The sequence below is a fragment of the Chenopodium quinoa genome, unplaced genomic scaffold (genome assembly GCF_001683475.1).
Source record: "Chenopodium quinoa cultivar QQ74 unplaced genomic scaffold, ASM168347v1, whole genome shotgun sequence".
In the NCBI taxonomy this organism is placed as follows: Eukaryota; Viridiplantae; Streptophyta; class Magnoliopsida; order Caryophyllales; family Amaranthaceae; genus Chenopodium; species Chenopodium quinoa.
Genome location: NW_018744825.1, coordinates 125,028 through 141,640, shown reverse-complemented (window position 1 = coordinate 141,640; position 16,613 = coordinate 125,028). Strand labels below are relative to the sequence as shown.

At 37.6% G+C, this 16,613-nt stretch overlaps 1 protein-coding gene across 1 annotated transcript; it reads left to right on the top strand.

Moving 5' to 3' along the window:
- The first annotated feature begins 6,013 nt into the window (after nucleotides 1–6,013).
- Nucleotides 6,014–14,157, top strand: LOC110704219 (ATP-dependent RNA helicase-like protein DB10). Its single transcript, XM_021882013.1, has 9 exons — nucleotides 6,014–6,172; nucleotides 6,838–7,161; nucleotides 9,254–9,382; nucleotides 10,056–10,124; nucleotides 10,615–10,884; nucleotides 11,367–11,717; nucleotides 11,852–12,129; nucleotides 12,249–12,569; nucleotides 13,457–14,157. Exons 2-9 carry the CDS (start codon nucleotides 6,847–6,849, stop codon nucleotides 13,758–13,760), a joined length of 2,037 nt encoding a protein of 678 aa, XP_021737705.1. The 5' UTR covers nucleotides 6,014–6,172; nucleotides 6,838–6,846; the 3' UTR covers nucleotides 13,761–14,157.
- Nucleotides 14,158–16,613: the final 2,456 nt, after the last annotated feature.

Below are 16,613 nucleotides of genomic sequence, written 5' to 3'. Positions count from 1 at the left end.
ACTTAGGCGTTACATAGACGACAATTAAAACTGAGCCGAATGTGTGTAGGTGGCATTTTCAATTCACAAGAGCCACATGTATATGGTTTAATGCCTTGCCATATGTATATGGGTTGAAGCCTTGCCAAATGTAAATGGGTTGAAGCCTAGCCGAATGTACATGGGTTGAAGCCTAGCCGAATGTACATGGGTTGAAGCCTAGCCGAATGTATGTGGACTTAAGCCTGTAATTTTTGGCATTAAAATGCCATCTAAGACCGAGCAGAATGAATTTGCGCGACACTCTCACCGACACCAAGAAAGCCTCCTATGAGTATAAGAGTCCAGCCATAAACCATCCGCTTCAAGGGCTTAGTTTTGTTTAATGAAGCTGAGCATGTTTTCCTTAAAGCTCAAGTTCATGGCTAACAAGTATGGAATACTATTAATTGGTGCCACATGCTACCAAGCTACGCGTGTTAAGCACAAAAGTGACATGCAAAATACAAGTATATATCAAGGTGTCGTGTAACTATTAAGCTGATACCATCAAACCTAAATATGGTAACTTTATTGTTATTATTATTATTATTGATTCATTAATTGAATTTCAATAAAGTCTGACTGCCTAAAAAGACCGTTCACACTCCCATTGAGAAGTTCTAAAATGAACTTCAGAAAAGTTAGACGGTCTAAAAATAACCGATCAACTTATTTGATTTCTTGAATTATTTTAATATTGGACTAAGTCTCCCTCAAGGGAAGCATACCGACCTGAAAAGGCCTTAAAAGTATGTTGAACTGGCTTTTTTACATCTAATAAATGATATATATGTCTCTCGATGGGAGAAGCAGCGCCTGTGCAATGTGCAGGTGGCAAAATCTAAACCAATCATCTACTCCAACATGAGTAGACATAAGCTAAGTCCAAAAACTTAGCAGCTAAGCGTTGTTCCTTTTAGAATAACCTAATGAGGCCAATGACCGGATGATAGTTAAAACCGTCTGCTCCAACATGAGCAGACATAAGCTAAGTCCAAAATCTTAGCAGCTAAGTGTTGTTCCTTTTAGAACAACCTTATGAGGCCAATGGCCGAATGATAAGGCCAATGGCCGAATAATATTGAATGATTACTCGTCTGCTCCAACATGATTGGACATCCAGCGACGCCCATCCGGGTGAAATTGTCGTAGAAAGCATCTCCCATCTGAGTGGTACATTGCTCTATAAGTTGAGGCCAATGACCAAATGATGAGGCGAATGGTCGAATAATATTGAACGATTACTCGTTTGCTCCAACATGAGTGGACATCCAGCGACGCCCATCCGGGTGAAATCGTCGCAGAGAGCATCTCCCGTCTGGGTGGTACATTGCTCTATAAGTTGAGGCCAATGGCCGGATGAAGAGGCCAATGGCCAGATAATGGGGCTAAAAGAAATAAGAGTCAACATCTGTCTAGTTCAGCGACAATCATTATTATGATTGATTAACTTAGAAAATGTCATACCATTCAAGGTATCAAATTTTTCCAAGTTAATCAAATCTCTCTTTTATTGAACTAGACAAATGCCGACCAAAGTGACTTTGAACTGCAACAAATAAAGCCTTAATTTCAAAAGGAACAATCCCTCTTAAAAAAGAAATTACTCCTTCCAAGGGGCTAATGTTTAGGGTTAAAATACCCTTAACATGTGGACCAATGCCACTGCGACACGTGTCCCTAAGATCAGTGCTCAATGAGCCAATTAGAGCATGACACGTGTCACTCAGTGACAGAAGGGGAAAAACGGGCTTCAAGCCCATAACTCTAGAAACCGTAAAATGGTGGGAAGCCTATCTACTTAGGTTAGATTACCTAAAAGGCACATGTCCCAATGCACTGTGAATATTGATCATTTACATCAGTTAGGGGACAATCAATATCCTCCAAGTGCAATGACTCCCAAAATGATTCTACCTTCTCTCTACTTTCCTAAAATACTTCTTTCTAGTCACTAACTTGATAGTTAGAGGCGAACCTCCGGCACCGGAGGTTGGTTGTTTTGCAGGTGGCCAGGCCATTCGGGTGTCACATTGCGGATCTGTCTCCCGCGGGACGTACACACCCTCCTCTCGGGTACGTACAAAAAACTCCAAAACAGTTCCCTATCGAAGAGCGTGGTATGCCAAACAGAAAGCTATTGCGGAAATTTTTGGAGATAGGGAGAGTTCGTACAACAGACTTCCTTTTTTCATGCAAGCCCTCCAAGAGTCAAACCCGGGCACCGTAGTTTTATGGAAATATAAAGCTATTGCTGAAGGCTTTTACTACAACAACATGGAGGTGTTTGAACGAGTGTTTTGGGCCTTCAGGCCTTGCATCAATGGGTTTAAACATTGCATGCCTGTTCTCTCTATCGATGAGACACACTTATATGGGAAATATTAAGACACACTTTTGGATGCTACAAGTGTTGATGTTAATTTTCAGGTATTTCCTCTAGCATTTGCAATAGTTGAAGGGAAAAACACCTCCAGTTAGTCTTGGTTTCTAAGCTGCATTTGGGTTCATGTTACTAATCGAGATGGCCTATGTGTTATATCTGACCGACATGCTAGGATTATTGCTGCAATGACTGACTCGAACGGTGGATTTCATGACCCACGGGCCTTTCACAGGTTTTGCGCTCGACACATGGCCTCTAACTTAAGGGCTCATGTGAAGAACAACAACATGAGAAATAGGTTTAAGGCTGCTACTTACCAACTCCCAGAAAAAAAATTGACTAATGATATGCGTTCTATAGGTGAATATTGTGTCAAGTCCCTAGAGTACATTATGGATGTGCCGTTTTCACAGGTGGTCCTTGTTTCATGACGTTGGTCGTGGGTATGGAATATGTACTACAAATTTCTCAGAAACATTTAACAATGTGTTGAACGGAGCTCGTTTTCTGCAGATCATGTCCCTAGTCGAGTTAACTTTCCGCAGAGTTAACAAGTATTTTAATTTAAGAAGGGATTAGTTCACTTGCTAGGCGTGCCAACGGATATGCATGCTCACCTAAGGTCACTTCCATTTTGGAGAAGAATAACGGAAAAGAAAAATACCATACAGTGGATGTTTATAATCGTCGGCTTGGTATATACCAAGTAAAAACACACCGGGGAGACAGGATAGACAGAAAAGGAGGTCATAAGCATACTGTTAACTTCAATTTGAGAACATGTACATACAACAAGCCTATGATATTTCACCTACCGTGTTCTCATGTTCTAGCCGTGTGTCTTAAGTACTCAGTTTCTGAAGAACCACGGGTGGACAGTTTCCTACGATCAGAGGCATATGCAAATACTTATGCCCCACAGTTCTGGCCTATTCCTTGTGAGACGACGTGGAGGACATACAGAGGACCTAAAACCAGTCTTTATGAGAGCATGGTCCGAGGACATGGTCGGCCAAAGTCGAAGCGTATACGAAATGAAATTGATGAGACTAACCGTCCATCAAGCAAATGTGGTCGTTGTCATTAGGCATGTTGTGTGTATGTTTTCACTTAGGATGTAGCTAATTTCTTGTTTTACATTGTGCAATGAACATATATCATGGAGGGACACGATCAGGGACCGCCATGAGCTGACCTAGGACCAGCTGACCCTTTTGTCCTAACACTTTAGGGCACCCATCGGAGCTGTGACATGCATCGAAGGGTCTACCGTATTACAGAGACACATTCAACAGACTGAGCGAGTCTCAGGTGATCAATTACACTATAAAAACTAATTTAACACCCCGTTCATTGTTTCAATAAGTTAATTATGTTGTTACTAACGGCGTGTTAATGCAAATGACGTGGGATCGTGACTTAGTCGATGCCATGCCCCCATATCTTCGTGATCATCAGATGGAGTGGCGTGCCATGACAATCCTCATCTGTTTTGAGGTAGTGGAGGCTCACCTCCCCGATAGAGTCATGCGACAGTTCGGCCTTTGTCAGGTGTCCCCTCCATGTGTGACACGAGTGTCCACTTGCCCAGGGTAGACCGACGAGGAAAGGGGGACGTGAGCTGGCAGTTCAGCATGCCCCTTTCATTGACATGTGGGATTAGCAGTTGCAGCACGTCGTGGATGGTACGCCTTTCCGAGGCCGGATGGAGTATCACGATCCATACATGGTATGGTACATGAGCATTACCCGACACTTCATCAACCCTAACTACACCCCACCCTCAACTCATTATCATTCAGCTTTTGGAGACATCAGTGGATATGTGAGTTTTAGATGGATTTTTATTTTATCAATTAATTATTTCTGATGCTATTAAATTGACTAATTGTTGACTTATGTAGGTGTTTGATATGCTAACTATACATGGTGCACTGGGAGTCTTGAGCATATCATATTCCACCATACCGCAGATAGATGAAATTCAGGCAATGACTGTGAGTAGCTTATAAAGACATGGTCATGGTCATCTTATCCAGGGGCAGGACCAATCACAGCAGCATTCACACCGTGAGGTAGGCGAGAGTAGTAGGGGACAGACTCACACGTCCCCTACAGCGTCCTCGTAGTTTTTTTGACATTCAGGAGGATTTCGCCGTACCCTTGTCTGGGCTATACTCATCACAGGAGGGACAATCATCCAGCCAACAGACTCCTCCCCAGACTTCTGCCCCAGATCCTTTCACAATAGTATCTCAGTACTATCATCGTCGGAGACCGCGAGTTGATAGACAACAATTACGTTGAATAGATGAATCAGGATCTTAGAATTTCTTTTGTCAGTTTGTTGTAATTGGATTCTCCAGTACGTTGTATCCAATCAAATATTATCAATATTACCGACTTTTTCAATTGATTTTCTGTCCATTATCAACTTCACCATACACATTCATTCTTTTCATTGAATCAGTTGTTGTTGTTGTGGTTGTTGTTGTTGTTGTTGCTAATGTTGTTGTTGTGGTTGTTGTTGTTGTTGTTGTTGCTAATGTTGTTGTTGTGGTTGTTGTTGTTGTGGTTGTTGCTTTTGTTATTGTTGTTGATGTTGTTGTTGCTGTTGCTGTATTTGTGGCTGGTGTGGTGCTTGCAGCTTGCAGGCTGGGTGTTGCATACCTTGGCCAAATTTTTTTAAAATTTCAGTCAGGGTAAAAACGCCATCCTAGATGGCGCTTTTGCCTTGACTAATTTTTTTTAAAAAATTTGGCCAGGGTAAAAACGCCACCCTGGATGCCGTTTTACCCTGAAAGCTTAGTTTGGTAAATAGTTTTGCCACGCGTCTACTATGGAGTATTGTTTCTCAATAAAGCTTCCTTTGGTAATTTTTCCTCCTAGATTTTCATCTTTTTTACTTCACCATCTTTCCTCCCTTTACATTTATCATGAAAAGGAGGGTATAAGTTGTTCAAAAGACATCATATGTTCATCAAATCAATTATAATGATCATACGTTCAAGTATATGTTAACCCCTTTTAATTAAATTTTGATCAATTATAATGATCTGAGGCATCGCATGAGCCAATAACTAGTTTTACATTAAAAAAAAAATTGTTGCCAAGGTAGATGGACAAATATGTAGTCATTATTATTTACACAAATTATTATATGTAGCTAGCTACAATGTGTGATAAACTATCATAAATGTTACTTCGTTAGTGTTGCACGGGTTACTCAATTAGTGTTACACCCTTACAGGACTTGCTCAGTGTTATAGTGATTACTTGATCGGTATCATAGAGATTACCTGGTCAGTAATTTAGGGATTATGTTGTCACTTCCTCTGTTTTTTTAAAAGTGCATCAATTTGATCGGCACATTTGTTAAGACATAATTTTGACCATTAATATCATTTATTATTTATTTGAAAAATTGTAACAAAATTATATTATGATAGTAGATATTGTGACGAATCGAATTATATATTATATAATAATATTTATTTATTTATTTTATAATAAGTCAAACATTTATTTATTTATTTTTTATTGGTAACAAAAGAAGAACAAAATAAAAGTGTACTCCGTATTTGGGGTGTCAATATTATTAACACCAAAAAAAGCTCCCATTTCACTTCTATCAATTTCTCCTCAACATTTCTGAAGCGCGTTGAGAGAGAAAGCAGAGGAAAAGGTATTCCGTGCCACAGGAAGTGCGGGGATTCTCCGCCACTTCTTTGCTTCCTGCTTCGCCGCACTCTAAAACATCTACTGGTAATCTCTCTTTCTTTCTCTTTCAACTTGTAATGTTCACGGTTCACCATTTTTAGATCTGAGATTAGATCATCATTTTTGTTGATGCTCTTCTTCATCTTAATAAACCCTAAAAAGTACTTCTATTGGTATCTGGATTTTCCCGCTTATTATTGCTAGTTTTACAGCTATTATGTGTTTAAAAATTGAAGGTTTTTGGCTTTTTATTAGATCTGAAACCCTAAATTTTGATTATTGTTGATTTATATTAGGTTTAGCAACTTTTTTCAATTTTCAGGAATTTTTGCGACTACATTATTGTTAATTAGGGTTTGAAAAGCTCTCTTGTTTGTTCGCTCTTTCGTATTTACATGATGCCGAAAAAGATTTAATTTTTATGTACTATTTCTGTTCCCAAATCGTAGATTAAGGTCAAGATTTTGTTTTTCTGTAGTAACATCAAATTTAGTTGATGCTATTTTTCTCGATGGTTTTTTTAGCAAAACATGCAACTGTATGTTGTTATTTTAACAGTTTCTTTCTTCAATTTGAAAAAAAAAATTGTGCAATGAATTTTTGCTATTTTTATGATTTTTATGTGTTTCAGAATCATAGGTTCTAGGCCAAGATTTTGGTATTGAATACTAGCATGAATTTTTGTTGGGTACTGACTGGGGGATTTGCAGGAAGTTTCAATGGCTGCTACAGCTACAGCTTCGCCTGGGCCGCGGTATGCACCTGAAGATCCATCATTACCGAAACCATGGAGAGGTTTGGTGGATGGGAAAACTGGATACTTGTACTTTTGGAATCCAGAGACTAATGTGACTCAGTACGAGAGGCCTGGTGCACCGGCACATGGTAGCTCGATCTCATCTAGGCCTTACTCAACTTATGTAAGTTCTTCAGCCCAAGTTCAGCAGTCCTCTAATGGACATAGGGATGTTGGGAATGGTGATAATGACGATAAATATAGTAGAGGTAGCAGCAACGTTGAAAGGAATCAACAGGTATACCTTTTCCTCTGTCAGATTTGTCACCATCTTGATTTTTTCTTCGTCAATATTTGTGTGGCTAGCTATTGATAGAATTGGTTAATTGATTAAGCTATCTAAATGCGAAGACATTGCTATTTTAAGGAAATAGTTGATTGTTGCTTCTTGCTAGGTTTTCTTGTGCTTTGGTTGGTGAAAAAATACATTTAAAATTACGTTGTGTGGGATATTGTGGAATACATGACTTGCTTTCTGCTTTACATGTATTCTTTAATTAATATCCATGTAATAATCTTTTCACTTGCATGAGTTGCATCATTATGATTGCTAGTTTTTGCAACTTGTTTCACATATTGGTGAACAGCTGTGTGATGTACATTATCTAGAAATAATTTGTTGGAGTGGAGCAAGAAATTTTTTATGCTAAAATGTGATTTTATTTCAAGTGTCAAAGGCTACAATATATATCAGCATTTGTTTGTTAATTATAGATTCAGTGGCAGTAGTATACTTACCAGAAAATACATTAATTTAATTTAAATTATTTTTGTTTTAAAAAAAATTCTGGCTAATCAGCTTTCAGTGGCTAGTCTGAAGGTTGGGATTTGGGAATATATATTTTGGCTTTTAAGGCAACTGTAAATACACTAGTTGACTAGTGTTTAGAGTAAGTAAACTGAAATGGAATTGTTTTGTGTTATTTGCTACTCCGCATTCGGTATTAACATTTACTTCCACTTTTTAATACTTGCAACACACCTTTTTGCCACCTTATTTGAGGAATTGGTTACAAAAGGTAAACAGACGGATTAAACTATAAAATCCAAATCTTACAACTTTACACCATCTTCTTATAAATGGTGTATTATTTTAATTAATTTGTCCGTTTACCTAGACTAATGCTTCTTCCTTTCTTTTTTACACCCGTTTCCTTTATCACACTTGCTAGTGGTGTAAACTAATCATCACTACCTTTAATTCCTAGTAATTAAAAATTACAACAAATGGATATAATAATAGGATTTATGGAAATGGTTCAAACAAGATCCCACTTTAATACGTTTTTCCTTATGTATATATCACGAAAGGCAGTCAAAGTTGAGTGTGTGAATAGTGCAACAGTCAAATTAGGTTAAGTATAAAAGAACCGGGGTAGTGTTATCCTTGAAGTACGTGCGAATGTGGTGTGTTGCAAGTAAATAAAATAGAGGAAGTATTTGCACAACTTTTTGTGAGTGGTTGGGTGAATTTGAGTAAAGGTGGTTGAAAGCACGAGAGAGGATGTAAAAAGTGGGTAGGCGTAAATAAAAAGTTGGATATAGTAAAGAGATATTGAATGGAAACTTAAAAATAATGCGGGTTAGGGGGGCAACATAGTGAAAGTGTTTTGTCAAAAATTGAATGAAAAAAACCAAAATGGAAAGTGTTGACTGCTAAGATCTTTCAAAAATGGAGGTAGTATTAATTTATTTTTAAGATGCCTATTATTCAATTGGTTATTATGTTTAAAATTATCAGCTGCAAACTAATTTTCATTAAACTTATATGAACAAAAATTACAAATCAAATTTGAAAACAAACAATTCTTCTTGAAACTGTATAATATTTTTATATAGTTGTTTCCAAGTTCCATGACATTATAAGAATTGAATTTTATGTTTTTCTCTTATCCATTTTTGGTGTAAAATAAGGCTTTTATTATGAATACCCATGAGTATGGCTGACACCCATGTTTATGTAATCCAAGTTTATTACCATGCTTGTTATCTCATATACTACATTTTTACTTGCACGTTCTCTTATTACTCTTTTTATCCTGTACTTCGTATTATTTTTCTATGTTTTACATTTTGTAATGTTCAATATAGTTAGCAAGGTTCTGAACAAGGTATAAAGTATATTAGATTTCATAATGCCCTAATTGCATCACCATTAAAACTCACAATCAACGCTACCAAAATTTTAAGATAAAATTAGGAAACTAATGCATTAAACACAATGACATCTTTTGTTGAACAAATGGGATTGGGATAATTAAATGTGTTTTATGTGAGTTGAGATGCTTTCTTGTTTTAATAAGTATTTTAAATTTTAAATTTTCAAATAGAGCACCAAAGGTGGAAATATTCCAAATGATGCTGTTGTTGAAGGATCCATTTGTGAGCAAAGACCTGTGGATGCAGGTAGCGGTTTGTCGCCTGAAGCTTATCGTCGTCGGCATGAAATATCTGTTTCTGTGAGTATTATGGACTGGATCCTAATTTGTACTTGCATATCCTTTTAAGATTGTGAATACTTAACTCTACCATGTATGTCAACTGTTCGTTGCTTCATGAATGTTCATTTTATTTCAGTGCCGTTAATTTACACTATGTTTAAATATCAATCGTGTAGAGCAAGGGAAGGGAGAGGAGTATAATGAAGGGGAAGGATAGGGATGGGAGGGAGAGAGTGAGCTTCCAATTTCTTTCCAAATATTCTGATGTGGAAGTTAGTTTATGAAAGGGAAGGAGAATGGATCCTTTGAATTTCCTCCCAAGCTTTCTTCCGTATGATACCCAAATGGGGGTGACAATTGTTTCCGTTTCTCCTCTTCTTTTCCATCCATTTCTCTCTATCCGAACATAGTGTTATGCAATGAATGTTTTTTTTTGTAATTTCATGGTTCAAGTTTTAACTGTGGCTTTTTGAAGTAATTAAACATTTGGTACTATATGTGCATTCAAAAACATTTTTGGGTTTTATTTGTTGAAATGCATGGGCAATTCATTTCTACTATTGATTGATGGACATAATCTTATATTTTTATTTTGATGCTATTGTCTTACTTTTTTTTAATTATAATATTATTATTTTTCCTGTTAAAGAAAAATTTATTCCTGACTACAGTTTATTTTGCTTTTTTGTAGGGAAGTGGTGTGCCCCCACCTTTCACAAAATTTGAAGATACTGGTTTCCCTTCTGAATTGCTAAAAGAGGTATCTATGTTACCTTTATCTCATAGTTGATCTGTCCCAGTAAGTGTGCTGAACTATGTTGCCGATTATTTCCATGCAAAGTTCTGCAGTTGCTGGAGTTCAGACTCGGGTTAATTATTTTGCATCTTTACTTTTTGTCGCAGATGCGATATTTGCTCCAGGGAGGAGCTAATGTCGTACGCTGTGCTGCCCTCTGTTGGAGGGCTTTGTAATTGGAGTGCTCTTTTACGCTGGACCATTGTTTGAGATGGACTTTTCGAATCATCCAAGTTCGTGGCCGGCTTGCTGTCGATGATGATTCAGTCTGCCACATGGTCCAAACAAAAAGAAGATGCCACCTCCTGCTGTGGCTTGCATCTTGCAAGCATTTGCTGCCTGCATAGGAGGATGGTGCTTCTTCTTGCATGATCCTCTGTAACTCATAATAGCTGTAACTTAGGAACTTTTTAGCTCTTTTACTCAGCACTCTTGTGGTGTTTTGCTTTTACAGGTACACCAGGCTGGCTTTTCTTCTCCTACACCTATTCAGGCACAGTCATGGCCAATTGCAATGCAAGGTCGAGATATAGTGGCAATTGCTAAGACAGGTTCTGGAAAGACCTTAGGCTACCTTCTTCCAGGTTTTATGCATCTCAAGCAGCGCCGCAATAATACACAAATGGGACCAACTGTGTTAGTACTGTCACCGACAAGGGAATTGGCAACACAGATTCAAGATGAAGCTGTGAAATTTGGGAGGTCCTCCAGAATATCTTGCACGGTACAACGTGCTTTCTGTTTCTGATAAATGTTTTTAGGTTATCTTGCTTGATTAGCTTTAGTGATGGCACATCTACTTAATTTGAAGTTGAACATAAATTTTGTTTGTTTCTTTTGAATCTGTTCTTAAATTAGGAATCTCTTTATTCTGTATTTTAATGTATATAGCAGTATGCTTTTTTGTTTTAGAAACTTGATATTGTGAGTTATATGAGCTACTACTATTTCGTTGAGAATTTTTGGGATGAATTTGATAAAATGGTGTGGGTCGTTGTCGTGGTAAATTTTGGCATGAGTTGTATGACATTTCTTATTGTTAATTTTTCATGAGTTTCTGTTTAGAAGTTCTGACTGGTAACCTTATCAATCTCACTCCCATACATATACAGATATACCTTGCGCTATGCTTACTTGTGCTGCTGTAATTGGGTATATATGGAATTGTTTCATCTCATAAAGTTATTCCCTTATTTAATCCTGCAGTGTTTGTATGGAGGGGCACCCAAAGGCCCACAATTGAAGGAGTTAGATAGAGGAGTAGATATTGTGGTAGCTACACCTGGTCGTTTGAATGATATACTAGAGACAAGGAGAATTAGCTTGAATCAGGTCTCCTATTTGGTGCTTGATGAGGCAGATCGGATGCTGGACATGGGTTTTGAGCCACAAATTAGAAAAATTGTGAAGGAGGTACCCACTCGTCGCCAGACGCTGATGTATACTGCAACATGGCCTAAAGAGGTCCGAAAGATTGCAGCTGATCTATTGTCAAATGCTGTCCAAGTTAATATTGGTAATGCAGATGAACTTGTTGCAAACAAGTCTATCACTCAGGTAAATACCAATTTTTATTTATTTATTTAATTTTTATCCTGCTCTATCATTTATGAGTGATATATATGATAATATCTTTGATTGCGTTGGTGGTATATGTACTAACTACTAAACTTTAAATTTATCTGTTGCAGCATGTAGAAGTGGTTTCTTCTATGGAGAAACAAAGACGATTGGAGCAGATATTAAGATCTGAAGAACCAGGATCAAAGATCATTATCTTTTGTGCAACTAAAAAAATGTGTGATCTTCTTGCTCGCAACTTGTCTCGTCAATTTGGGGCTGCTGCAATACATGGTGACAAGTCTCAGAGTGAACGTGATCATGTACTAAATCAGTTCCGATCTGGAAGATCTCCTGTGCTGGTTGCTACAGATGTTGCAGCCCGTGGTCTGGATATTAAGGACATTAGGTTTGTGATTAACGCTTACTATTTCACTTTTATTGCATGTGGAAGACCCATATAGTTGCTGTGTGTTTATTATCTCTGGTGTTAAGATTTCTACATTGACATTATTTGGTTGCATGCAGGGTGGTGGTTAACTATGATTTCCCTACAGGAATTGAGGACTATGTTCACAGAATTGGTAGAACGGGAAGAGCAGGTGCAACTGGAGTGGCTTATTCATTCTTTAATGATCAGGATAGTAAATATGCTTCTGATCTTGTAAAGATTCTAGAAGGGGCAAATCAAAAAGTTCCACAGGAGGTCCGTGATATGGCACTACGAGGGGGTGGTGGTGGAATGGGCAGGTTTAGACGTCCATATGGCTCTGGTGGTCGTGATGGAAGCCGAGGTGGGAGATTTGAATCAAGTTATGGTGGCAGGGATGGTGGAAGGGGTCGCGATAGGTATAGTGACATGCTACTCTTTGATCTTCCTTTTTTTGTTTTTGTTTTTGTTTTTTTTTTTTGAGCTTTTCAAATTGTATTGAGTGAATGCTATTCAGTGATTAACTATTAGATACATTGGTTACATATAATCTGAAAGCTACCTGATTTACCCCCCATTCCCTCCTCCCACCCACGTAAAAAAGAAGAATTTTATCACTTACAAGAAGGCATAGTGTCATAATTACCACTATCATCCATACATAATTAGAGATCTTGTTCAATATAGTATATGATTCCATTAATGTCCTATAGGTTACTATATCACACACATCTACCCCCCATTTATGATTCAGGCTCTAGTAAAGATTTAGTGCTGTTATGCTGATCTGTATGTGGTTCTGAAGTTCTGATGAGTATATTATGCTTTACCTAGTCTCTTAGAAGTAGAAAAAAAAAAAAATTTATTTGGTATATTGTATTATGTTTGTGTTCTCGCTTCCTGTGGTGCTCTCACTGGTGTTTTTTTTTTTTTATTTCTTTTTGTGAGGATTGTTGTATTTATTCTTGACTTCTTGGTCTATGATTGGGGACATACTTTTGATTTATCCATCTTGACATTATATGGGTAACTTTTGTTATGTCTAACATCTTTTTGACATCATATGGAATACTATCGTCATATTGACTTTCGCTTGCTATGGTGCTGGATGACATAATTTGAGATTGTGTTGTATGTGACCAGACTGAAATTCAGTTACGTATATTCTTAGTGCAAATTGATTTTTTTTTCTCTTTTCCCCCGACAAGTGCGATTTTTGCTTTGTTCCTTGAAACAAATTCTTATAACTTGTACTATCTACTATGTATCGTGGAGTTGTTTTGCTAATGTTATTTGGTTGTGCCAGGTATAATGATAATGATAGAGGCTACCAACCTCGAGGTCGCAGCCGAAGTCCAAGCCCAAGTGGTCAGAAGGCATGGGGTGGGGCTCCAGTTAAGGATCAGGGGTGGAACCGAGGGAGGAGTAGAAGCCGCAGCCGCAGCCCAGAAAAGCTTAACAGAGTTCCACCAGGGCAAAGTTTTCATGAAATGATGATGGAAAAGGCTCGTTCTGCTAAAGCTGACAGTGTAGTTGCAGGTGGGAACCGATCTTATCCCGGAAATGATGAGGAAGAGGAAGGTGCAATTCCTGCTCATGAACATATGTGAAGCAACTGCTAAGCAACAACATTTTTTGGTTGGAAACGGTAGTGTTATGTTGTATGCAAAAATGCCTTATGGAACTCATTGGTGCAGTTACTGTAGGGACAGTCAAAATTTTCGTATTGTAACTGGGAAGTAATTGATTGTTGTGGACGTATATGCGGGTCTCTAGCTGTTTTTGCAAGGCTAAGTGGAGTACCCGTCTGAAAAAAAAACCGGAAAAATGGGTTGAACTTTGGAAGTGGCTGGATGTATTTTCGTTGTATTTATGCAGGCCATGCTTAAAAAATGAATGTATGCAGTTAATCATATTGTTGATGTTTTATGTTTTAAATATGCATGAACTGTTGTGTAATTTTGCCCAATTTAGGTTTGTTTGGGGGTTTTAACTCTTTTGTGGCAATTTGTTCCAAGGAAATCTCCCATCTCGTTGATAACTCTGCTATTATTACTACACTTTTGATCCGGTAATCACAGAATTTAAAAGTAAAATCTTGGAAATTCTCTTGATTTATAACAATCATGGTATTAATGACTGCTTTATTTGCTAACTATGGTTGATATCTATTCATCCTTATTGTTTGCCCTAGTTTCATTTTTATGATCTTTAAGAAACTTGTTTGGCGGTTGATTTCTGTAACTACTCCATTTGTGATTAGAAAAATGGAAATAAATAATTCAACTTTTCAAGAGTCTTTCCTAAAAAATTCCACCTTTTGATTTTTCAAAAACAATTCCTCCTTCACCTCCAATCTTCATCTAAAGATTCAATTTACAGGCAACCTGAGTAACAGGTTAGCCTATTGCTTTTCCCTCCCAAAAGTATTCCTTCTTTAACGAATTTTCTTGAATTTCAAAGGACGCCATTTTAACAAAGCAAAACTTCACGCCAAAAAAAAGCCAACTTTCAGTGTTATTCCTTGAATTCGAAGGTCTCCAAAGGTCGTAACTTCGTATGCGGAAGATAATTTGGTTAGAGGAATTGCAATTTGCGTTGATTAGGTAAATCGCGAAACCTTAATTCTGCAAATTGACGAATTTATGTAATTGGAACAATTAAAGTGAGTGATAAGTTAATTATTGTAGTTAATCTCATTATTTCGTGAATACAATTGCTGTTATGGGTGATGTATGTCTGAAAATCTTCCATGGGCGGGGGGGGGGGGGGGGGGGGGGGGGGGGGGAGGGTGTTTAATTTGAGAAAAAATGGTGTCTGGGTTTATTTGGGAGGGTAGTATAGAACTTTTAAAGTGATAAGTTGTGCTGGTTTTAAATGAAAGAATTAGTTGTTCAATGTGGTGATTTTGCTCAAATTTACAAGCTTTATTATTTGCTTTCCTGTACTTGAATTTGGGGATGGGGTTGAGGAATGTTTGCATTAATGTTGAGTTCAGACAATGGGTGAACTCATGGTGAAGAGTAAATCACTAGGTATGTATGTGGTGCATAATGGTGTTGAGCTTGATTTCCTTGTCCATGTCCAACAATCCTAAACTGGATCCACTACTATAAGCCAGCCAATATGACCCCTGTACTCGAGTCAACTCAATCCAAAGGCCTAAAATATTGACTCCCAGAAGGCCTAGTACATTGACCTAGGAGTCAAGTGTAGTGGGAGATAAGATTCCTTCCCTTGGCCAAAATAAAGAAAAAGCAGCAACTAAGCTGGTCCCCACTCCAACAGCAAACAAACAACTACAACAAGCTCCTAAATGTAGTTTTATTCCGTGTATTTCTACCTCATTCTAATCTCTCACACCAGAAATTCCTAGTCAAACAACTGATGCCTAATTTCAACTAGAAAACCCATCTCAAACTACATCAAGATTTATCAGGTCTAATGTTCTTGATGATTATGATTGGCAAGAAGACAGTCCAAATAGCCCTATTCCCATTGACACCTTGTTGTATGATGCAAATGTTGATGGAGAAGATGAGGGAGATGATGGAGATGAGGATTTTGTATTGGAAAAATAAGATGTAGTGGGATTCTGATTATGAAGAGGAGTGTGAGGAAGAGTATTTGAATCAGGAGAAACTTGGTGATTGTGATGAAGAGGATTGGCTTGGTGACTATGAAATATATGAGGCAAACTTTGGATTTGGCGGGGCAGATTGTGAGACTAATGAAGCTGTTAAAAGGCCCTGAGGTGTTTGATTTGAACACAAGTGATGATGAAAACAAGGTAGCCAGGGAAAGAGTTAAGGGATTCAATTGTAGTGAAGTTGAATTATCATAGAAACATCAAGTAGAAGCAGGTAAGGGGAACCTTTCTGCACAACAACAAAGGGGAAAGGAAGGTGTTTAGGGTAAAAATTACCCTAGACACGTGGCCTAATGGCCTTGCAACACGTGGCAGCCAGCCATAGGTCAACAGGCATTATAACAAAATAAAGCTAAGGTAACAGTGAAAAACCATTGCCTAATATCAAAAAAGTGTTGCCTTGTACCTAAGGCAATACATATGAGGCGTAGTTTATGCCCCCGTTATCTATTCATAAGGCAACACTTTTTAGTTCAAAGGCAACACTTTTAAAAGACAAGGTAAAATAATACCTAAGGCAACAGTTTAACAAAGACAACAAATGAAAACTGTTGCCATCTTAAAAGATAATTCAAAATTGTCACCTTATGTCATAATATGCAACAACCTTTTCACTTGTTGTATTTGCTAGCAATAATACATAAGTGTTGCCAAATATTTTAAAGTCAACACTTTAAAAATTGTTATATAAAATTGAATAACTAGAATGGATTGGCTATTTTTTTTCGATTGTAATACATTGCTATATAATAATGAAAGAGTGAAATATGTAGTATGCTTGTGAATTTGTTATATAAGAAAAATGTTGATCATT